At 40.2% G+C, this 24,149-nt stretch overlaps 1 protein-coding gene across 1 annotated transcript in view; it reads right to left on the bottom strand.

Moving 5' to 3' along the window:
• MFSD2B (MFSD2 lysolipid transporter B, sphingolipid) overlaps positions 1-24,041 on the bottom strand; it is a 36,759-nt gene extending 12,718 nt beyond the window's left edge. Inside the window, exons 1-7 of the mRNA XM_019613321.3 lie at positions 21,154-24,041; positions 16,694-16,810; positions 12,939-13,063; positions 9,066-9,189; positions 7,513-7,591; positions 4,594-4,772; positions 75-165 (exon numbers count right to left, since the gene is read on the bottom strand). Coding sequence (XP_019468866.2) covers positions 75-165; positions 4,594-4,772; positions 7,513-7,591; positions 9,066-9,189; positions 12,939-13,063; positions 16,694-16,810; positions 21,154-21,198 — 760 coding nt within the window. The 5' untranslated portion in view covers positions 21,199-24,041. The remainder of the gene's footprint in view (positions 1-74; positions 166-4,593; positions 4,773-7,512; positions 7,592-9,065; positions 9,190-12,938; positions 13,064-16,693; positions 16,811-21,153) is intronic.
• Positions 24,042-24,149: the final 108 nt, after the last annotated feature.

Raw genomic sequence — 24,149 nt, 5'->3', positions numbered from 1 at the left:
AAAATAACAATCTTTTCCACAGACAACTATGAAATAATTATTAGCAAATCTAGGCATGTTTAAATATATCTTACCATCTTTTTCCTTTACTCCAAGGAAAAGAATGATAATTCCAAGAAGATATATACCTCCTATAACCCCTGCTGCAATCATATAGACTTTTGCCTTTGAAAAGAAAAAAGGACATATTTGAAATGGTGACAGGAGAGTGACAAATCATTATGAAAATTTCAGTCTTTTTTTCTGGTGAGTCATCTGCAAGTGAAGAAATGCTCGTCTAAATAGTGCCAACTGTCTATCTTTTAATTCTGGGAAGAACATTCACTTCTGCAATTCGTTTATAAACAACACCTACTTAAGAATAAATCCAGGAGGGGGAGAAAAAGAAGGTGTGAACAAAGGTCTACTGTACTGGCAACAAAAATATGAAAAAAAAAAAAGCTTATGTTGAGACTAGCTATAGACATACACAGTCATCTGTCAAAAGCACACAGCATTCATAGAATGATTCTGGATTATTGTTTTTTAATTTATTTCAGATCTTGTTGACCTTTCTACACAGACCCAAAACTGTATCTTCATTCTGAGCGGGAAAGGTGTCTGAGCTGATGCAAACATAACTATTACAGTTACTGCATTTATACATAACAATAATAAAATCTTACTTTAGGCTTTAATAAATTTTAGGAAGCACACTTTCATGATGTTTTGAGAACACAGTAGCTTGCATGCTTGTTTTCCCAGTTAGGTAGTGAAATGTTTAAGCAAATTCAGAAATCTTTGCTTTCTATTAAGCCAGGTGAAAAAGCCCTCCAAGGATACCTCCCACACAAATCACATTTATTGTTTCTGACTGTGATTATATTGACTCTTGAATAAAGCTTTACAATATTATTTTGCTTTAGTTTTCTGTAATAATTTAGTTTTTATTATGAAAGATAAAGTAAGTGCTGGTTTTAGAGCTTTTTGACAAAGATTACTTGATAGGAAAATTGAATTCCGAGTGATCAGTACTATGTTGCAAAAGGCAGGATTATAAATCTAGGAACAAAATGGTAAATAGGCAAGCAGACGAGAATGTAATCCCAAATATGAAGTCACCCAGTGTAAAGTTAGAGAGATGAACCACTTTAATGTTTCAATTAGACAGTCTTCAAGTATTCGTTTAGACAACCTTCCAGATGACAACTTCTGTTAAGGTACTTACATTTCAGAAAGGGACATGGTGAAATGAAGAACAGTGTTGTATTTCTTTATTTGGGATAAAGATATTTTGGATACCAAAACTATAACATAGTCACAGACTACATTTATACTGCTGGCTATGGTTTGTACAGACTGCAGACTACAGTAGTGCCGATACTTGAATTCACTTAAACAAGGTAAAAAAAAAACAGCCCAGACAGGACAGAAGGGGCTAAAAAGGATAATCACAACGATTTGTTATGAATTCTGTATTTCATATCTATTCACTTGTTAATTTGCTTGAAGTAATTGAACTAAATGCTTTCTTTTTCAGGTCTTAGCTACGTGTAACTCAAGCCTTATTCAGCCAAACTACTAAGGATTTTTATGTTGGGCCAAATAAGATTCTCCAATCCTCAACAAAACTTGTTAGCTTATATCAATATCTGCTCCTCTAAGCTGTGTATTTCACTTTGAAGTTCTATATAGAAACAACATCAGTAGAGCTTAGATGCAAAATAACCAGTTCTTTCATTTCCCATTCTTAATAATGAGCAAAATAACCTCAGTCATTCACAAGGTCTGCCTTTAAAAGAGGTATGCTCTTGAGCAACTAGGCATCAGTCTTTGTGACAAAAAAGATTAGAGTCATTCTCCCAAATGGCTCATCATTTCAGATTTTACCTCTTCTAAATATAAATATATGTGTATATATGTTCATAGACCCTATCCATTCCTTAACTTATAAATGATTGTCCACCACTCATACAATCAAGATTCAGTGTCTCCAGTCAATCATCCAGTTGGGTGCACGTTCTGTTTGCACATCACAGAATCACAGAATCACCAAGGTTGGAAAAGACCTTCAAGATCATCCAGTCCAACCATCCACCTATCACCAATAGTACTCACTAAACCATGTCCCTCAACACAGAATCCAGACGTTCCTTGAACATCTCCAGGGTTGGTGACTCCACCACCTCCCTGGGCAGCCCATTCCAGTGCCTGACCACTCTTTCAGAAAAGCAGTATTTCCTAACGTACAGCCTAAATCTCCCCTGGTGCAGCTTGAAGCCATTCCCTCTAGTTCAATCACTAGTCACACAAGAGAAGAGGCCGACCCCCAGCTCACTACTACCTCCCTTCAGGTAGTCATAGGGAGCAGTAAGATCTCCCCTGAGCCTCCTCTTCTCCAGACTGAACAATCCCAGCTCCTTCAGCCACTCCTCATAAGCCCTGTGCTCCAGACCCCTCACATCATGTAAATGAAAGGCAAGTGCCCTGTTGTGCCATGTAAAACAGCTCTCTTGTGTGTGCTGGTGGCCAGGCACGCTCTCATAATACAATGAAACTGATTTCAGGTCATGTAAATGGCAAAAAATTGGGATTCTCACAAAACAGGGTAGTAGGGAGTGAGGTGGGTTGCCAAGGTGCTTCATTCACACTATAGCTTTTGCCCATACCTGAGGGGTTTTTGGGCAAAAAGGGCAGCAGAAGACAAGGAGAGAACAGAACCTTTCCCACAGAAAACAGCTGGACACCATATTCCAGACCATTCTCAACCATGGGACACTACTCATCTGCAAAACTTGAGAAGGTGACACACAGAACAAAGGGAAAATTTATATATATATATATATATATATATATATATATATATATATATATATATATATATATATATATATAACAAAACCAACCAAACAAAAAACTCCCCAAAAAACTCACAAAAAATGAACACTTGCCTGCATGTAAATAGGGAAGTGAAATGAGTAAAATAAAAGAAATAAGCAAACACTCACATACTTTTTATCCTTTGATTAAGTAAGCTTGCAAAACAGTATTTTAGAAGCTGTAGAAACAGTGTTAAAAGGAGGATATAACCAAGAACAGATTTGTTAGAAATGGTGGTATCTTTAATTAAATCAACCTATACAGTTGGGGAAAAAAAAAGACAGAGAGACAACCTTACAGTCCTACTTCTTCAGATCTGAAATAGAAGCAGATCTGAAATGTTTGTCTGCCTAAATGCTTCTGCATTGTTTCTCAGTGTTAGGAGGTAGTTGAATTAAAAATATTGCTTCTACTTACAAACTTTTACTAGTTCAGACTTAGATTTTTTCTTTCCAAAGGAAAAAAAAAGACTTGCATTGTGAAGCTTCTTCCTCTGTCTCCCTTTTATGTCCAAAAGCACAGGAAAGAACATGTGGTTAGAAAGAAAATAAATCAAAATCATTTTTTTATTATTTTCCTTAAAAGCCACTTAGGAGATTTGAAAGTGGAAGTTGGTGATTATGGCATAAAGCAAATTCAGAGGAATCTGCTGTGCAATGAAATTCAGCTTGCTCTGCAACTCCTCAAGCTACTTGTCTCCACAATTCACAGATCTGTAATAGCACAGCAGTTTTCTACAGCAAGCCATTGTCCACTAGAAGCTAAAAAGGAAGAAAGAATGATGTTCTGTGTCTTGTTAAAACATGCACTAGAAGTTACCTAATGAGCAGCTTCAAAAACATTTTAATCATCTATAAAATGGCACTGCCACTTAGAAAAGCAGCTCAGATCTCCCCAGTCAGTTTCTCAAATAATTTATCTGAGAAGACGTCCGATGGTCTGTGCCAACAAAAAGAGAAGTAGGAGAGAGCAGTGTCTGAGATGGGGGGATGCATGGGTTGGTCACCTTCCTGTGCTGGTGCCAAGGTATACAAATTCAAAGTGTTTGTGGAATGTCTTTAGCTTGTGATTTTTCTGTTGCTGAAAAATGGTAATAGTAGTGATTAAAATACAGTAAGCAGAGCACTGGCTACAAATACATACATCCTGATTTTACAGATACATACTTCCTGATTTGCAGCGTGCAGCTGAGATTAAACTGAGGTCAAAGAAGGCTTCTTCATGGAGAAGTGCTCCCAATTATTCCCTGTTACCAATCATTTACTATCAACTGTCTTTTGTACTTTCACAAGAATATGGATTCCAAGTAGGATTTACAGCTTCTTGCATGTACCAGCCATTAATTTTCACACCAGATGCCTACTACTGCTTTGAAAAGCAGTTTTGCTGAACTGAAAGATTCTGCTACAGCCTCTTTTTCTTACTGTTTCTATTTTAAACCGTAGATCAGCCTCTAGTGAAAACAAAGTGTAGGTACCTACCTTCTAGTTACTTCACAGGTCAGTATCATCAGTAAAACTCCTCAGTATAATTCTGCTGTCACAGTGAGAACAGGCTGCAAATACAACGGATATGAAGCCTTGTTCTTCAACAAGGCAATTGCCTCAGCTCCAGCACTGCTGGCTTCAAGGAAGTCATGTTCATGCTTATCCAGCTGGGTAATGCGATGTGGTCTTACAGGAAAAACACACTCCTCTCCCTAAGAGATTTTAGCATGCTCCCATAGGCACTTACTTGATGAGACAAGGGGTCTGAAGGCTCGGGAAAGCCAGAAGTGCTGTTCAAGGAGGGGGGAGGGCTGGTGGTGTTTACTGGGAGGTTCAAAGTGCAGTGATGAGAGAGATGAGCACTGGCCACAATTTGCCCCTGAAGTGCAGCTCCAACCAAGGTCCCAAGGACTTCCACTGTCATTCCTAAAGAAGGAAGCACAAATGTGTGCTGAGAATGAGAACCTGATTCCTCCACTGTTTACAAGCCTGCTCATGTATCTCACTGAAGAGCAACTTCATTAAAGCAGTACCATTTTCTTTCATATGGATCAGACAGAAAAACAGTACGAAGAACAGCTGAACTGGAAGGTCAGTAACATAATAGTGTTAAGGAAAGAGAATTTTATAACTGGTTTTCTGATCAGCTTTTAGAAGCTTCTATGGGAAAAGCTTTTTTTACACACAGGCTGTGTGATGAGTATGGCTGGGATTAAGAGCTGTAAGGGGATAACACAGAAACATTTCATCTCATGGATAAGAGCTGAACTACAAATCAAATACTGAGTGCCACTTTTTCAAAGCACAACTAGGAGCCATAACATGAGACTTTTCATCTCAAGTTTGACAGTAACTTCATGAAACATTTTGCAAGCCACTTATCTGCTTAGATCTCTGGGCTTCTCTGATGGTAAAATGAAATGATACTTACCTCATGCTTCTATAGGAAATAATACAACTGTAAAGCTCTTGAAAACAGCAGATGCTGTTCTTAACAGCATCATAGGATCATACACTAAAACTCAGAAAATTCATTATAGGCAACAGAGATACAACTAACATGAAACTTATTTACTGAAAAGTACCAGGAGCTGAAAAACAAGCAGATTTCAAAGTTCTTGCGTGCTCAGAATTTACAACGTATTACTTTCCACCTTAGACAGCAAAGCAGATCCTTCAGGAAGTAAGTTATATGTTGGAGTAGGTTTTAATGTGCACAGAATGTAAGCAGGGTTTATCTTAAAGCAACTTTGGAATCCAGTATTTCTGCCATACATTTACAAGAAGGAGTAGGGGGAAATTTATGATAAACAATTCCGCTTGTCTCCAGCAGAGGGTGGTGGATCCTCTGATCCCAACCTCTCGTTTTTCTAAAGTACACTTCGTATTATCAGCTGCTTTTCTTAAAGCAGTTGAAGAATGTCTGAACAATAGACTGCTTCCAAAAATGTCTACGACCAAGAATTAATTCTTTATGAAACCCAAGTAGAGGTAAGAGAAGAGCGTTTAAGTAAGGCCTTGTAAAAAAATGTAAAAAGATTCTTAAGTGGTGCTAACCATTCCAAGACAACTTGTCTACGAACAAATGCTATTTCAAAACACACAAAAACACCAACATTTGAGACGTCAAAATTATGGTTCATTGCACCACTCTAAATTGTCTTACTAGAAGAGCTGTACCTTAGAAAGTTGAAACACTTTTCTGAACAATAAAACGACATTATAAATGTCTCACTCATGGAGGTCAACAGCATTTATGAGCAAGAATTTCACATGCCTGTGAGGCATTATATTGGACTAGCATATAAAACACATTTATTTGAATAACAGCCTCTCAAGACGTAAACTCAGACAACAGAAAATACTATGTGGATTTAGTTAGAATTTCAGCCAGATGACTCAGGATACAGAACCACTGCCAAAGAATATAACACAACTGGAATCTCCTGCTGTTTAGGTCTATCCTCTGACTACTACCTGTGTGATGATAATGCTAATTACAGCTATTCCATGTGGCTGGAGAAGGATGGTACTGCTCAAGGAATACTACATTTAGAATTTCTGACGTGAAATTTTAGGACTTCTGGCTGTATCATTGTGCCTCTGTGGTTTAACTTTCAATATAATCAAGCAATTACGTTGTCTGTTAAAAGGGTTCTCATCACGAAGAAAGAACAGATGCAACAGAAAAGGAAATCAGAAACTGTTCTAAAGCCTGAAGGACAGGCTGGGACAGAGAAAAAATCTTTCATGTGATGTTTCAGCACTCTTTTCTCTTTATCTTGCTTAATGCTGGTAGACTTGAGAGACAGCAGTTACATAATAAAGAAGGCACGAGAACAGAGCTGAAGAGAACAGTAAGGCAAGAAACTGTTCTTACACACAATTTATGGTCTACACAGGAAATCCTGAAAAGATGTTCTTTGCACTTTCTTGATTTGATCAATTTGCTTCAGAGTAAAATCTTCGTCAGGTTTTGATTTTTTAAGAGCTGGAAATTGTCATTCTTTTAATGGATACAGTCTGAGTGCTGGTAATATTTCAGTAAGACCTTTCTTCAAACTACCTGGAATGTGTTAGAGTTAAATAGATATAGATAGAATTAAAAAGAGAGATTTTAATTGGTGTGAACACGCACACAAATTTACTCCTTTTTTTTCTTGGTGAGGTTGACTGCCTTGGTTCTATTTTGCAGAGAAATTTTTCAGAGATTGGGAGGTTTCAGAGGTGGGGATTTTGAATTTACAATGTGAAACACAGAAACCCACAGAAATGCAAACTAAAAACAAATAAATAAACAAAAAATTACTTTGAGGCTTTCTTTAATTAAATGTAGAAGGAGATCAGCCTTTTGTTTTTTACCTCTACAAACCATCCTTCAATGAAATAATTACTCCCTACTGTGGCTTTGGGTAATTTTGTCTTCTGGCTTTGCAATAAATTGAAAAGAGTTCATACCTAATCAGACAGTTGAGACAATAAAACATTCATGTCTCCTATTTAGATAGAAAAATTGTAACCTTTACAGGACAAAATATTTTTCATTGAAGTCTCAAGGAAAAGTCCAGTTCAGGGACACTGAATATTAGGAATTCCCTATAGCTAGCAAATGATTTTAAATAAAACACAGCCCCAGTTCTCATGAAATAACTCATATCACACTCACGGTACGCTGTTGCAGAATCTCTCTCTTTCTGGTCTGTGCTGAGAAACATGGTGAGAGCAGAATATGGTACTTGGAATAACTAGGCAAAAAAAGAACATCATGTAAGACATTTCAGAGTAGATGCTTTATTTCACTGATATCCAGGAAAACGGTTTAATGCAACATTAGGATTCCCCTATTTAGAATACTGCATCTGTTAGCACAAAGACCTGTCTTTTCTTCCTGATTCGTAAGTGTATATGAGGAAAAATAATCTCTGTTATAATACAAATAATAAGTAACAAGTAAACAAGAGGGTTTACCTTTATGCTGTATTCCTCTAGTTTCCATGGGAAAAAGTTCTTTATAATCAGGCTATAAAGCATCTAGTTTTATTTGCAATAGGAGAATCAGTTTTCTAGCTTGAGCTAACTAGCAGGAAACAGAGCCATAATGAAGACAATCCAGCATTCCACCTTATTAAAGCCAAAAAACTGCATAATTTCCCAAATATTTCAATATCTCTTTCACTGTGTGATTCTTCAAATGCCTGGGAACTCCTTTTTCAAACTATGATCCAGTGAAATTCAACCACCTTTCACCCTGCTACATTGCAATGCAGGTGCCTCACTACCAGTCTTAGCCTGTGAGACACTGCATGGCACTGAAGATACCTTGTTTCACCTTGATATCTGCTACAAGGCAGAACCAGGTGATACACTCCTCCATGTACTGCATAGAATCATTGAAGAAGTTCCCTGGGGCCTTCTAAAATAATGGCTTCTATGTACATACTGCACATCATGTAACACAGTGCAAAAATTCATGTGCTCAAGCACTTCTATCCAGGCATAAATATAATGATGACTACTACCAGTGCTATTTCAGCTTTGGGATTCTTTGCCTTTCACCTTGACAAAGAGCATCCAGAATTAGAGCCACAAAGCTGTTCGTCTCTTATTCTGCCCCTGACAACAGAAGTTACAAGAAGCTGGATGTCTAACTGCAATTTAGGAATCTAAATGTTTCTGTGGATTTATGCAAGAATGAACCGAGTGTCTAAGGCCATCAGACTAATTTTCCAAAAAGCTGAGATGGTTTCTGACACCATATTTCCCCAAATGTGCTTTGGGGGAAGTATGCTCCCCTTTCTCCTTTCCCCTTTCTGATCAGCCTGGTCTGGTGGTTGGCAACCCTGCACATAGCAGGAGGGTTGAAATTAGATGAGCACCGTGGTCCTTTTCAACCCAGGCCATTCTATGGTTCTATGATTCACATGCAGGCTTCTCAAACGCCTTGGCACTAAATCACTGCCTTAGCCTCAGCTGCCAGAGAAAGTGACTGGAGGCAATCTGGCTGAATTGCCAAGCCATTTGACAGAGAAAGCCTGGACAGGAACTGTTGACCAGCAGAGAGCTTGATGAAGAGACATCTGCCTAGGCCTTAAAAGATACTAGAAGTTGAAATATAATGAAAAGATTTGCTAACCTCAGTTTACTAAACTGGAATGCAATGAAACAGACAGGAAAAAAAAAAGTTACTGCTGAGAACACCGTGACTTGTAACCTACTTACTGTGGTCAGTGCTTGAAAAATGCAGTAGAAAGTCAAGTACCACACAACCCTTCCTGATACAAAAGGAGGCAGGTACCACATGAAAAAGTAGGAGACTACTGTGAAGGGTGTACATGCCAGCATCCTGCAAAGAAAAGGAACACATGCCAACAGTCTCAACATCATGATGGCAAAGCATAGTATGTTTTTCTGCTAATAGTTGATATCGTGCAGTTTGTATTATGTGGTTTTCCAAAACACAATAAAGATGTGATTTTAAGCATTAAATGTACAAATTAAAGTAAAATGTATGCAAATACTTCCACAAAATGGAATAAAATGTCAAATCTGAAGGAAAAGTGATATAGTTCAATTAATATCCTATTCAGAATGGACACAATTGACTGCACATGCACTGTAAAAGCATAACTGCACTGCCTGCCTTAGCAGATGCCTCAGACAACATCTTTGTTAAAAGACTCACTGAGAGCTAAGCCCTCTTGTCACATGTCATAACAAACTTTAGCAATGTTTACATGAGCTTACTGATTATGAAGGATTCCTTGCTCGAATTTTAACTCCTTCAGTTTTCCTCTGAACTTGGCCTCCTCACTGCTACTTCAAACAAATACAAATATGTTGATGTAATTAAAAATGCTGGAAAGCGTAAAAGACAACGGACAGCTCACGGTTATGGTCTGTATCTATCCTGGTATATAACAATTTGCTCCATTTTACTCAACAGTAAAATTCCTAATCACTCGAAACACAAAAGGAGAATCATCTGGTGAGGAAGGTGGCTTAAAAACAGAACTGCAGAAACTTCAATTCCAGACACCTAGCAGTAATTAAATACATTTGGTCTAAGGATTATTTCAGGCAAACAACACTTCAAACTCAATGATATGGAAGAAGTTATCAGATGCTATTATTTCCTAAAAGTCCAAGCTTCAGCAGCATCAGAGCTCTCCCACAGCCTTAAAAACCACATATTAAACAACGTAATTAGATGACCAAGGTTCCAGTAAAAAATACCCAAACACACAAAAGAGAAAAGAGATTAATGCCTTCACAGCAGCACTACCGACATTTGGGGTCAGCTGATTATTTTGCAATCGTGAACTGAAACCATGGCATACAAAAGAGAAACGTGTCAATAGTTCAGTAAAACAATGACTTTCCCACACTGCTCTGTGGGGACGGATGGCATCATTGGGTGCTGAACCTCCACAAGGAAAGTGCCAGGTTCTGCTATTCTCTGCCTCTCCAGTGCTCAGGCCACAGCTCGTTTCCAGCTGGTCAGCAATGGAAAACACAAAGAATGGTAAAATCCTCACACAGGTCAGGGAATCCACCTTCTTCTGTAACGGTGTGAGCTGTTCCAGGCTGCTGTCCAGAGTCACCACAGTGACATTTTTTATGGTCCTTTTTGGTGCAGTTTCTCAGCAATACCTCTCTTAGCAATATTCTTCCCACATTTTCCTTCCCTCATTAATTTCAGTTGGTTTCACTGAACTTGCTGATTTACTGCTGTTAATTCCTTGGACAAAATATTTGACCGGGTTTGTGTATTTTAAGTCAGTGTCTGCTCATGTGTTTTAAACACATTATATACAAGAGATCAGTAATGGCTGATGATTTCCTACCAGGTTAAGTACAGCATTAAGCTATACTTCAACTTTTGCCCACTTTACTGATGTCTGTGCTTTGTAGGCAAACTTTTCTGACTGAACCAATTCTATCACTTCACTCTGGACACTTAATAATAAGGTATTTTTCAACTAGCAGGAGACACATTCTTTTCCTTGCGTAAAAACAATCTGAATGCCAAAGCATAAGAACCAAATTCTCATGAAAAGATTGCCATTACAAAGAAGACAAATAGGAAAAATCTTTCTGGAAATAATCATAGAATCACAGAATCATAGAATGGCCCGGGTTGAAAAGGACCACAGTGATCATCTAATTTCAACCCCCTGCTATGTGCAGGTCACCAACCAGCAGCCCAGGCTGCCCAGAGCCACATCCAGCCTGGCCTTGAATGCCTCCAGGGATGGGGCATCCACAGCCTCCTTGGGCAACCTGTTCCAGTGTGTCACCACCCTCTGGGTGAAAAACTTCCTCCTAATATCCAACCTAAACCTCCCCTGTCTCAGTTTAAAACCATCCCCTCTTGTCCTATCACTATCCACCCTCGGAAACAGCCGTTCCTCTTCCTGTTTATACGCTCCTTTCAAATATTGGAAGGCCACGATGAGGTCTCCCCAGATCCTTCTCTTCTCCAAGCTAAAGAATCCCAGTTCCCTCAGCCTTTCCTCACAGGAGAGTTGCTCCAGCCCTCTGATCACCTTAGTGGCCCTCCTCTGGACCCAAAAGCTCCACGTCCTTCCTTTGCTCAGAGCCCCAGGTCTGGTCGCAGTACTGCAGATGGGGCCTCACAAGAGCTGAGCAGAGGGGAATGTAGCTCCTTGATGAGTGCTTGTTGCAGGTGGGCCAAGCACTCTTCCTCTAAGAAGTGCAAACTGTACAGCAGTCAGTTTATTGCATCAAGGGCTAGTAAGTTCATGCTTGATGGGAGTTATCCTGACACTGATATCCTAACACCAAACATACTTATTTACATTATTCTCAGAGAAGTGGGAAAATAATGCATCAGAATACATCTAATGGTAATCATTATAAAAATGTCATTTGTCAGATATAAGCTGCTGCAATTTTCCATAGCTCTAAAACAGTGTGAAACAAGAGGACCACCAGCTGAAAAAAAAAAAAAAGAGCTCATTTTCCTTGACATTTCATGCTTGTTTTTTTTTACTCTTAGATTTTAGTTGTGAATCAAGTTTGGGGATTATATTAATTCAAAATTCATAGTTAATTCAAAATATGTGGCAATATTCACAATGAATGAGACAGAGCAGTGATTAAAGACTTCCTGTTTCTCAAATTACTTAGTCTCTCCTTGACTTCTAAAATAAAATTTGAAATTAACAAATGACTCTACGATTTCTAAATGTCCACTGTCGTGGATGAGCTTAGGTTCCTCTAACAAAACCACTCATTTCCAATTTTTTGCTTCACACTTGTCAATTTCCTTCCCAGATGAGTAATGATTCTGCTAGTGCATGGACAGCACACGGACCAGTGCAACTTGTGCAGATTCTGCTGGACAGTAGTAGCCAGAATGCATGCAAGGGATAAACATGTCACAGTGAAACATCCCTTTGTCCCCTTAGAAGTGCTGATCAAATCCTAAAGCACCTGATTCCTCTTTAAAAGTCATTGTGATTTTTTTAGTTAGCTATTTTGATTATGGGATGTAAAAGGAGCAGAACCAGAATGATTGCTGTTAGGAAGAATGAGACAGTGTTAGACAATGCTAGCTGCTGGGCCCTCAGTGCCATGTTGTCACATCTGCTCCACACGTATGCACATATCCTTTACTGATTTGGAAAGCCAATTAAAGCTAAGGGAACTCCTGGAAGGCTGATGTGAGAAGTGATGGCACGCTAGGACACAAGTAGAAACTCGCTCCAGCTTTTTGAAGGAGTAAAGCCAAACTAAATGGAATTTAGCCAGAGATGAAAATTCAGTCACCAAGAAGGTTTTACACGAGATTCCACTTTTATTAACAGTGCAGTGTCTTGGCTTTATCTGTTTGTTTCTCCAGTTGCAGAAAATCTTATCGTTGTTTTCCATGGATGAACAAGTTGAAAGGAAATAGATGACATGAGAATTTCTCTTTTTGCTTTTATATATGTAGAAATAATACAATCACAGTTGTCTGGGAAACAGGCAAGGAAAAAATAACTCAATGAGATGATTGTATGGTCTTAAAACACACATACACAAAATATTTATATATGTGTATAAATACATGTACAGATTTCTGCTTACCAAGGCATGAGCCGGCCAATTCTTGTCCATCTACTTTTGCTAATAAAAAAGCCAGCAACGGGATCAGTAACAGCTCCTGAGGCTTTGCCAATAAACAGCACCAAAGAGGCATGAAATGGAGTAATCTGAAAATACAAACACAGGACTCTAAACACGAGCTATTGTTCCACAGTACAATGAAACAGCATAAAGCAACTTTCCAGAAAGAACCTTGGTGTTTTAAAGAGTAATGTTAGTTCATTCACAAAACATGCCCGTTGCTCTCACAGATTTTCCTACCGGCTACCCTACTGGTTTCCCATAGCAAAAAAACCAAAACACTGAGACAAGGCACCATGTAAAATGGGATTACAGAGGAAAAACGCAAGGAAGGTGAGATTGTAGACGTGTTCAGAATGAGGAAAATGAGTCAAGCAGGAAACCAAAGTCCTTGTTTTAGATATTAAATCTGACAGAGCATCTTTGTAACTTATCCTTCATACATTTCTAGGTCACTACCTTGACCTGAAGCAGATAGAAGCAGAGGTAAGTGTCTGCATGCATCTGGGCTTTTTCACCTCCTGAAACTACCAACAAGGCTGCCAACTGGTGGAGTGTGGCTTGGAAGAGGCTGCAGCACAGCAGATTCTATCCACTCAGCACTGAACTGCATAACGCACATCTGTTCAAAGTTACCAGCGCACATCCAACAAACCTCACTTGAAAAATGTTTATGCATTATATGTGAATAAAACAGCCAAGTTTGAAGTTCAACCATAATTAAGTGCATGTACAGAATTACAATTTAGCCTGGGCAATGTATTAATTTTTCCATTGCATCTGTAGAGACCTTAGGAATTCATATCACAGAGTGGATAAAAAAATGTAATTTCTCCTTGAAGTGTCTAGTTCATGCCACTAAAACCATAGGCCTGGAAAAAAATAAGAGTCATGGAAGCCTATGTAATGATAAATGTTCTCTCAAATCTCTAAAAAATATATATAGAGAGAGAGCCCACTGAAACAGACTAGTGAACTTAGAGAGTGACTGCAGAAAAAATACCTTTCATCTATACGCTCCTTCATGTCAGAAGTCCTTTAACTCAGCAGGAAGCCTGGTGAATGCAGCTAATGCAACACCAAGCTTGAGTTAGTGTTCCCTGCTTGTCTGCTGAGCTTGCTGTTCTTTCCCAGGCACTGTCACACAACTTCCAGCTGGTTCCCTGCTCTAACAACTTGCTGCAGGTATTTCCTCAGAAGTGACAAAAAGAAACAATCCTGAGTAACTTTGGTAAAGACAGATGTTATGCATTTCCATAACCACACTTGTTAAATTTTAGCCCAGATTAGCTGGAATTGCAGGAATAGCCAATCTTCCTCACATTGCCAGCTCCAAGACACATAGCTCACCCTAGAAAGCTTAAGAACAAGGGAGGATTGAGACTGGTTTTCTAGCAGGTAATGGCAGTGGCACGCCAAATATCCCACTGCTGCACTGTCTGGATGCTGGGCTGGGTGCCACAGCAACTTGCTGATGTCCAGCTCAGCTACTTGTGCCCTCTTATACCCAGGGTGTCCAAAAGAACAAAAGAGCAATGAGTCAGTAAGATACAGTGGTTGAAATACTGCACTGATGAAGGATATACAGCCAGAAAGTTTCAAATTAGGTGAATTTTTCATTGGTGTTTTGTTTAGATAAAGCGAATAGACAGAAAGGAAGTAGATACTAAATAAACAGAGGTGGAAGAAAGCCTTGATGAAAATTAAAATCTCTCATATGGAGAGCTGAGTCTTACCACGGTGTCCCTGTTTTCATCCTCTCAAGAGTCTTATGCATCCCTTACCTGCATTTTCTTACTCCCTAAACTTGAACACTCTCTGTCAGCACTAACATCAAGAGCTTCTCAGTGATAACACAGAACAAGAAAAAACATGCTAAATTCATAGAATCATAGGATCCTTAGAGTTGGAAGGGACCTCTGAAGTCCATCTAGTCCAACTCCCCTGCAACAAACAGGGACACCACAGCTAGGAGAGGTTGCCCAGGCTCTGGTCCAGCCTGGCCTTGAAAGTCTCCATGAAAGGGTTATCCATCACATCTCTGGGCAAACTGTTCTGGTGCCTCACCACCCTAACTATAAAAGACCTTTTCCTTAAGTCCAACCTAGTTCTACCCTCTTTAAGCTTGAAGCCACTTCCCCTTGTTCTATTCATCCACCTCAAAAGAAATATCAGGTTTTAGTGTTTTCTAGTAATTTAGCTCAAGGATTTCACGTGGTTTGCAGTTACAAACCTGTAGTTTATACTAATATATAATTTAGGTGGAACATGGAATTGAAATGGAAAAAACTATAAGCTACAGAAAGTGAATACAAATGTAATTTTCTCAGAAGAGGGCCCAGATCTGCCCTCTAAGTGGATAAGATTTAAATTTGGGTATTGCCTATAAAATGACATATTCTCCCCTGGAAATATGTGGAAAAAAAGACTTAGGAAGCTCTTGATCTGGTCTTGAAAAAGTTCTATGAAGACTTACTTCATAGAACAAACTAAACCATCAGGTTTTAATAATTCAGGCTCTTAATGAGGTAATAAAAGTATAATTACAAATGTTAAGCAAAATTATTGGTTTTCAGTAGAAGCTTGTTAACAAAAACAATTATGTTGTTTTTAGGTGGTATTCAGAGATTGGAGAATGGGACCCCAGTCTCCTGAACACTGTACACAAATACAAATAAACAAAGTTCCCTAGCTTCTAGAATTTCCAGTTTCTGTGATTGGCAGAGGATGCGTAAATTCCAGTATTTATAAGCATGCTGGGAAAATCATATTAGTGTTTTTCTCACCCAGTTCCTGCTTCATCATCTCCAATGGCTTGTACTGCCGTCCTTGATGTAAGTAAAAATCAAGAGAGGTCAGAGCTGCATCCACCTCCTACTGCATCTCCAGGAAGTTACTTCTCCCACCTTCAGCTGTCCTCAGACTCCACAGCATACACTTGACATCTTTGACACTGCTGTCCAAATCTGGCCCACTTTCCAAATCCTGTGAATTCAGCCTCAAGCTGACATTTGAGATCTCAGTTTACATGCCTATCTCATTCTGTGGCCAATTGTATTAAGTAACTTACAGGATTTAGTTTTTCCTTTATAACCTCAGCTTCTGATATTAGACCTCTGTAGAAAAACCATTAAGCATTAAGCATAAGCTTTGGCATTTGTGCTGAAATCTACAACAGTTTAAGCCACAGCTTTCTCACAGCCTCTGCAATTTGGCCTTATCTCTTTAAAAGTCTTCTCTTCTATGCTATCTATCTCACCTAGTTACCATGAAACCATACAAGACCATTCAAACCAATAAAAAAAATGCTTATAGAATCATTTTCTTTGTTTCCCTGCTGTCCCAGCATCTAGCTGGAGCAGCTGAAAGTCATATGAATGGGATGACTCCTACTGCTTTGTTTCACCAGGTCTGCTTCTGCACAAACTGACAGCAGAGAACCTTCAGGAAGGATCACTCAGCTTTATTTACAAAGAATAATTAATAATCATAAAAATGTTGGCCACTTCAAGGCAGAAAGGAAACTAGTGAAAATAAAGAAATGTTTCCAAAGAAGTTTATTCAGCTTCCAGTATGCTGAACAGCTAAAGGCAAGGCTAAGAAGAAAATTTAAAAGCATTATTGGCTAATTTACCCTCCATAGTTCTAAGGACACTGTAAATGACATCAGAGCTGAGGTAAATCTACAATTTGTAAAGGTCTCTTATGCTACTTACATGGGCTATATCCAGCAGGTAGATCTGCAGGAAGAAGGAAGCTGCACTTCCTGCCACTTGATTTGGGGCACCTCCTATGGCATAGCATAACTTGCTGCAAACTGATAAGCTGTGTTCCTGTGCAAGAACAAACAGAACTGGTGAGAAAACCAAGGTACACACATAAAAACTACAGAGATCCAAATGTTAAAGTCTGAGGCTAACACCAAAATCACACATTTGCTTCACAGGTATTCCATTAACAAAGCCACGTGCCCTAAACCACTACAACCATTGGAATGCTCTTTTTTTTTTTTTTTTTTAATAGTTTTGCTTCTTACTTCAGCATCTAAAAACAAACCATGGTTTTCCTACAATGGCATCTAGGTTTGCCTACTTGCTTCCCATAAGCTATTAAAAAAGAACCCATTAACAAGCAAGTAGAACCAAAATGGATGTGGACTGGAATGCTCAATTCAGATGTTAAAAACACCACAATCTTTCCTTTCATTTTTTTTCCTTTTAAAATAATTTCCTGTATGAATCTTTCAGACCATGATAACTGGTATGTGCTTTCTTACAATAATCATTAGATGACATTCAAAGAGGTGGAAAATTTCTACATTTAAAGGCAGACTGAATACGTTCCAAAGATTTGCGTCCCAATCCTTCCTCAATTTGCCACAGGTTCCTGGTGAGGCTGTTGCAGAAAAATTTGACTCTGTATCATCTTTTTTTTTAAACCAATGAAAATTGACATAATAGAGAAACTGTGCTCCTTCAGTTGCATTTTGATGTGTTTGAAGAGTACCATAAGCATCCAATAATATTCTTTAATCAAACTGACAAATAAAGGTATGATAAAAGTTGAAATGAAGGTTTACAATTCTTAATTAAAAGACAAAATATGTATGATCTAATAGAAATTCTAGTGAAGAATGCTGTGCTTTCCACTAGTAAAAAAAATACCAGGAAGCTTTTAAAAATATTTCAGAATTAATTTAATTATGTAAAACTCAAAGTATCAGAAGACAGTGGCTCTATTAGTCCTGTATTCCCTTCATAGGGACAACACATCCAACCCAAGTGTTGAGAAGTTTCACACATATTCCATCTCTCCTTAAAGACTTCTGTCAGGAGAAACCAGGAAAGCAGCAGTGTTAATCCTGCCTCTCCTATGTCTCTGAACTGAATACACAGGCCCTAAATTCTTTCATTAGATCAAGATAAAAATAGAGATATGGTAATGAGATCCCAAATGATGACAATATTTGGATGCATTACCTCGCTTCTGAATGTTGTAAAATGTACTTAGCACCATCACCTCCACTACATAATAGAGTTTTGATAAGTTTTAGACTTCCAGACAGAGCCTCTCATCATCTAATTGTTCTCCTTTGAACTGTTTTATCTGTGTGGGTGTGAGCAAGTGAGCAGAGGATCAGGACACTTCCCTTGTTCTGCATCTACAGAGAAAGTCTCAGGCTAATCACAGCTCTCATTACTGGCTTACATGTACACCACTTTTGCTAGAGGTGGCATCCCATTATAGTGCCTAAGTCAAGAGAACAGTATGAGGACACTACTGCAAATTGGTGTCACCACAGCAGGCCTCACTTCTACTCCACATTGGTGATGGCAGCAGTGGAGCAGTCTGACAGAATAGGGCCTGATGTGGAAGTGTGTATGAAGCAAAGGTGTGGACTTCAATTCCACATGTGTGGAAAAAATGCTACCCGCTGACATTAATCAATGCTTCCTGAATGTTTATGGAGACCAAATAGGGGATGTTAGCTCAGTGAGATGGTGGGTGATGCGTTTCCACTGGTGCAGATTGTTCGTGGCTGGTGAAAATGCAAATGGTGGTGACTATATTGAAAAATAGTGTTTTGTAACTGAGAATTTGATCTATCAAATAGTGCTATTGTGCTCCTTGTATCTGTTGTTGTTTCCATGGAAATAAATAGGAGGCATTATTTTCGGAGCAACCTACACACATCACAGAAGATCTACACTTGAATCATACGTACTGTGGAGGTGGAGGAAACTTGGTTCATTTTAAACTTGCTGCCCAGTCCCCCCTACTGCAAATAATCAATCAAATAGTTACTCAAATTCCTGTTTAAGTTTTACTGTAATCGTTATGTTTTCTGCTTCAATATTTATGAGGCACTGGTAGGAATGAAAGTGAGGCTCTGCACCCATGAAATGAAATAGTTCCTTCTAACTTCCGGGGCCAACAGTTAAGACTAGAAAAGGTGACAGGATCTGGGTGAGTAAACCTCCCCAGCCTTCGCTGGGATTGCATGACACCAGAAATTGTTTTGAGAATCAGAGAATCATTCAGGTTGCAAAAGATCTCACACAATCCAATCCCAATCCAGCCTACCATGCCCACGTCCCTCAGGGCCACACCCTCACAATACTGAAACACCTCCAGGGACCCCGTGACCTCACCACCTTCCTGGGCAGCTGTGCCATTGCACCACTGCTCTTTTGGAGAAGGAATGTTTCGTAATACCCAATCTAACCTCCCCTAGTCCAGCTTAAGGTCATTAGCTCTCATTCCAAAGGAATGAAATGGCACCTGTGCAGTGATAGCAACCAGCAGCCTGGCTGTGAGCAGCTGAGGAAGGTTTTTTCTGTTACTCTGATGACCGAAGTCCCTGCTGCATTGCTACCTCGAGCAGCAGAAACTGTCTGATTTCTGTGAAAGCTGGTGAAAGCTTTTTCACCTGTGTAAGTTTGTTTGTAAGCTTGAAGTACTCCAGAAAACAGAGAGCTGAATGTGTGAGCAATAATCAACAGGAAATTACATAAAAACCCTCTACGAGTTTTGGAAGGAAGGTGAGAGGATGGGGTAGGAGGTAAGAGAAAGGAAGGTGGTATTAAGATGCTATTTTTTATTTTCAGATTAACTTGAAAATTTTGTCTTTGTAGATGTCCCAGTCATATCCAAATTCACTCTGTTTCAAGGTAAACCAAGACAGTGTAATAGGTGAGAAATTTGATATTGCTCTTTAAAGAGTTAAATATATTGTTGCAGAATAAGTAATGTACTGTAGCTCCTTTATTTTCAAGTCTTTTTTGAGTGAAACAAAATTCAGTGTTTTATATTTTCTGTTCCCCAACATAACGGGAATTGAATAGCATAACAGACCATCTTATTTACTTCAGGAAAAAAAGAAAGTCTTAATCCCATTGAAAACACTTTGCAGTGGTGTGAAGATATTTCACAAATATTACAGACACAAAGGTCTGCTGCAGGCATTTGGTCCTAAGCTATTCTTTATCTGTTCTGTCCAGAACCAAGGCGACATGTAATTTAAGAGTAACAAGAAGAGAGGGCAAAACCTGGAAGCTCCAGATAAATGCAGCTTTATCTGAGAAACAGTGACAATGCAGCTAACGAGGAGAAGCTTTTGAGTCAGCTTTTCTCTCAGCATAGTTTTAATAGTCAAAGCTGCTGTTCTATGAGTAACCATACAACATCCTCTTAAAAGCAGGAAGTACCACTGTGGCAGGTGGGATCCCTAATCTCTCATGTGAGCTGTCTTGAAAACCCTCTTTGGTTTGTTAGAGACATCATCAACCTGATCCAATGCCTGATTTAGTGGCAACCCTACCTGCGGAAAGGGTTGGAAATGAACGATCGTCAAGGTCCCTTCCAGCTCAAAGCAATCTGTGATCAGCCCATCCCTGAGCAGAGGAAATAGCAGGAATGTGGCTCAGCTGCAGATGACTGGGAAAGGCACACCAAGGTTGGATGCAGCAGGAGGTTTCTGGGATACTCTTCAAGCTGCCAGCAGCATAGAGCCAAGAGGCTGTGCGAGCCAAAGGTGGTTCATCTTTGTTCAAAACGTTCAGATTTCTTCTGTGAACTCCCTCCCCACATACACACCTGCTTTGTAAACCCCTAAATTCACACCAAAACTGCACACGCCCCAAAGCATCCAATGCTGATGAGCCCCACGGTTTGACTGTACCTCAAACTGTTATAAAGCATCCAGGTTTACTTGATGCCCCAAAGGCACACAGGGGGCTGCACGCACCCTCCCGCTGCCCCTCACTTCTGGCCCCACGAGCACCGGGGATGGATGGCAGCGCCGGGACCGCCTCACACCTGCAGCACCGACGGGGAGCGGCTGCCTGAGGAGCTCAGCGCCCTCACAGCTCTCTCCTGCTACAGACACGTATTGCCTAGACAGGGCGGACAACCACAGGGTGCGAATATGCTTTCTCCAGCCGCCAAATGGAGTAACAAGAGTTGTCTTCTCCTCGAAGGAAAGCATCAGAGGTACATCGATCTCGATGACAGAGAAGGGGAGGTCGAAGAGCTGAAGAATTCCTTCCTTCAGCTCTCTCACTGAGACAGCACCTCCGACGTGCACACATTCACGCCGAGGACGGAAAGCTGCAGACCACCTCTCAGCGCCTCGGGACCCCCGGCAGTCATCTTCCCCCCCTCAGAAGCCGCTTACCTTCTCCTCCTCACGCTCCGGGCTGTCCCTCGAAGCCCCCGCCATGGTACTGCGGACAGCAATGCCCCGTCCGACACCTGCGTTCCCGGGGCGGGGGGGGCGGAAGGAAGGAGTGGGACAACGCGGGCGATGCCCTCCCCCTCCCGCCCGCGAGGAGGGAAGAAGCTATCTCTGCCCTTCGTGCTCGAGGAGGGCATTCCCCGCGAGGGCTGCGTGTACCCCACCGGCCTGCCATGCCCTCACACGCGCCCTCGCTCTGCCCCGAGAGGTGAAACTGAGGCTTTATTCTACCCGAAGCCGCTAGACAGCGGGAGCGCTCGCGGCAAAGGCCGCCCCGAGCCCGAGCCCGCCCCGCCGTTCCCCTCAGAGCCCTGCGCCTCAGGAGCGGGCAGCAACTCCTCGGCCACGGAGCGCTCGGTTCTGGTGCAAGACTGCGAAGCACGACGGCTGCTGCCTTAATTTAGGCAGTAAAAGTTCACCACCGACAGCACTTCCCCCAGCGAGTGAGTCCGCGTCAAGAAGTGCATTTTCAACGACGAGTTCTTTTCATGTTTCTCAGAGAGGGTTTAAACACGCCAACAAGCACTTGGCCAGCTCGTAAAGGCAATGGCTAAGCTATGCATGCAGCATTTCTCCATCAGATAATGAACCGCAGCAGCAGCTCTATCTGTTGTGCACACTCGGTGGTAACAAGAACCATCACGACCACGTAGCAAAATTCTGAAAGGAAGAATTAAAAAAAAAAAAAATTCATCATGACACTACAGTTGTTTTTAGCATAAAGTTGAAACCCTGGCTTTACCACAAGTTCAGTTAATCATTAAGGTTGGAAAGATCAATGAGATCCAACCATCAGTCCGTTCCTGTGACCAACGCAGAGTACAGTGGGACCATCACATCCCTGATCCTGCTAACTACACTATATCTGACACAAGCTAGGATGCCGTTGGCCTTCTTCACCACCTGGGCACGCTGCTGGCTTACATTCAGTTGTCTGTCAACTAATACCTCCACATGCTTCTCCATGCAGTTTTCTAACCACTCTGCTCCAAGGCTGTAGCGATGCATAGAGTTTTTGCAACCAAAATGCAGTATCCAGCACTTGGTCTTGTTGAACTCCATCCCATTGGACTTAGCTCATCAATCCAGTTTATACGTTACTGGGTTTCACTTAAAAGCATTTAGACTCCTAAGAGTCCTTAAGGGCTAAGGGTGGATGCTGGACTGCTCAGTGTCTTATCCCAATATGGTATTTTTGAAACCATAAAATTCTATTGAAACCATGAAATTCTAAGCTAGATGCAAGTTGGAATATTTTTAACATCAGAATGCTTAGCGCTCAAACTCAACACGTAAGTTCTTCACTTTCACTTCAGACACTATATCCAAAATACACAAAATCTTTGTTAGCTACATTTACATCCTTCTTCACAAAGGAAAAACTAGATAAAACATTACCTCTCCCTGACCAAAGCACAATAGGTGTCTACAGCACTGATCAACAGATGAGCTGCCTGTAGTATCTGGACAGCCTCATCAATCTTACAAACTGACCAAAACCGATTAGATTTAAAACAGCTCTGTATTCACTCCAAGCATTTTCTCTCAGTTAGGAAATGTTACCAATCACGGTTGGTTGCTTTTTTTTTTTTTTTTTTTTTTAATTTCCTAAAGGTATTTTGTAGTCTAAAATGGTGCTGACTGCACCAATCCTGACTTCTGAGAGATTGGCTCCCATTCTGTTCCCAGCACTGGAACAGGTTGTCCAAGGAGGTTGTGGATGCCCCATCCCTGGAGACATTCAAGGCCAGTCTGGATGTGGCTCTGGGCAACCTGGACTGGTGGTTGGCAACCCTGTACATAGTAGGGGGTTGAAACTACATAATCTTTGTGGTCTTTTTCAACTCAGGTCATTCCATGATTCTATATTTCTGTAATTAAGATCATTCAGTTTTTTGCAGCACTTCAGACTACAAACACGCTGAAGTCTACCACAGCTGGAAATAGTAGGAAAGCACACTGTATAGGCAGACAGAGTCAACCTACCTGATCTCTTAAAACACTGGTAGCAGGAATAAATCAATGTTGAAATACTAAGCTCCTTTCCATAAACTTAATCTGACAACAAGCAGAACAACTTTACCTACCTAAACACTGTATTTTCTCCTTTTAAATTCTATTTTACATAAACATTTCATAATCTTTTCATTTGATTTCCTGTTGTAAAAAACAGAGGAGTATTGTACTGCTACTTTGAGGTTACATGAACCTTTTCAGTAAGAATTGTGTTTTACAATCAAGCATGTGTATTCCTCTAATTTTTGGTTTTACATTAAGACTAATCCAAAAGAACTGATGAATAAAAGCCACTGTGCAGGAAGCTCTGCAAGCTAAGGGTAGAATATACGCCTGTAGGTGACTTGTCTCTTCCATTTTATTAAGGGATTTGTCTGGATATTTTTTCCTACAGCTAGAAATCTGGCAGGCTTTTCATGTAATGGACGAGAGAATGGAAGAGCAAACAAAATTCAGTTGTATAATTTGCTACACAAACCTGAATGATACAGTAGCACAGCAAGTTTATAGCACTAAAAACAGTGCAAGACTGTACTGCATAGCTTTCAGATACTCGCTTTTTGAATACATGGAGTAGCTATTTGTGCAGTTGACTTCGATTTGACTGTCCTCAAATGTACTTTTCAACGCTCCAGCACTGAGATCTCTAAGAGCCACCTGGATGTGGTGCTGGGCACTCTGCTTTGAGTTCCTCTGGTTGGATCAGATAGATTCTCTGAGGTCCCTGCCAATCTCAGCCATCCTGCGACTCTGAGAAAGATTCTGGAACAAAATTAACAGTTTTATGTTCCTGTAAATGAAATAAGTGCATCCTTAGCATGAAGTAACAGGACTTTTAGAAAGAATTAAAGTCATTTCAATTAAATAATTTTCTATTTAGAAGAAGAACAGAGAAGCCCAAAATTACCTTTAACCATGCA

The sequence above is a fragment of the Meleagris gallopavo genome, chromosome 2 (genome assembly GCF_905368555.1).
Source record: "Meleagris gallopavo chromosome 2, MGAL_WU_HG_1.1, whole genome shotgun sequence".
NCBI lineage: Eukaryota > Metazoa > Chordata > Aves > Galliformes > Phasianidae > Meleagris > Meleagris gallopavo.
This window is presented reverse-complemented; position numbering and strand designations above follow the sequence as displayed.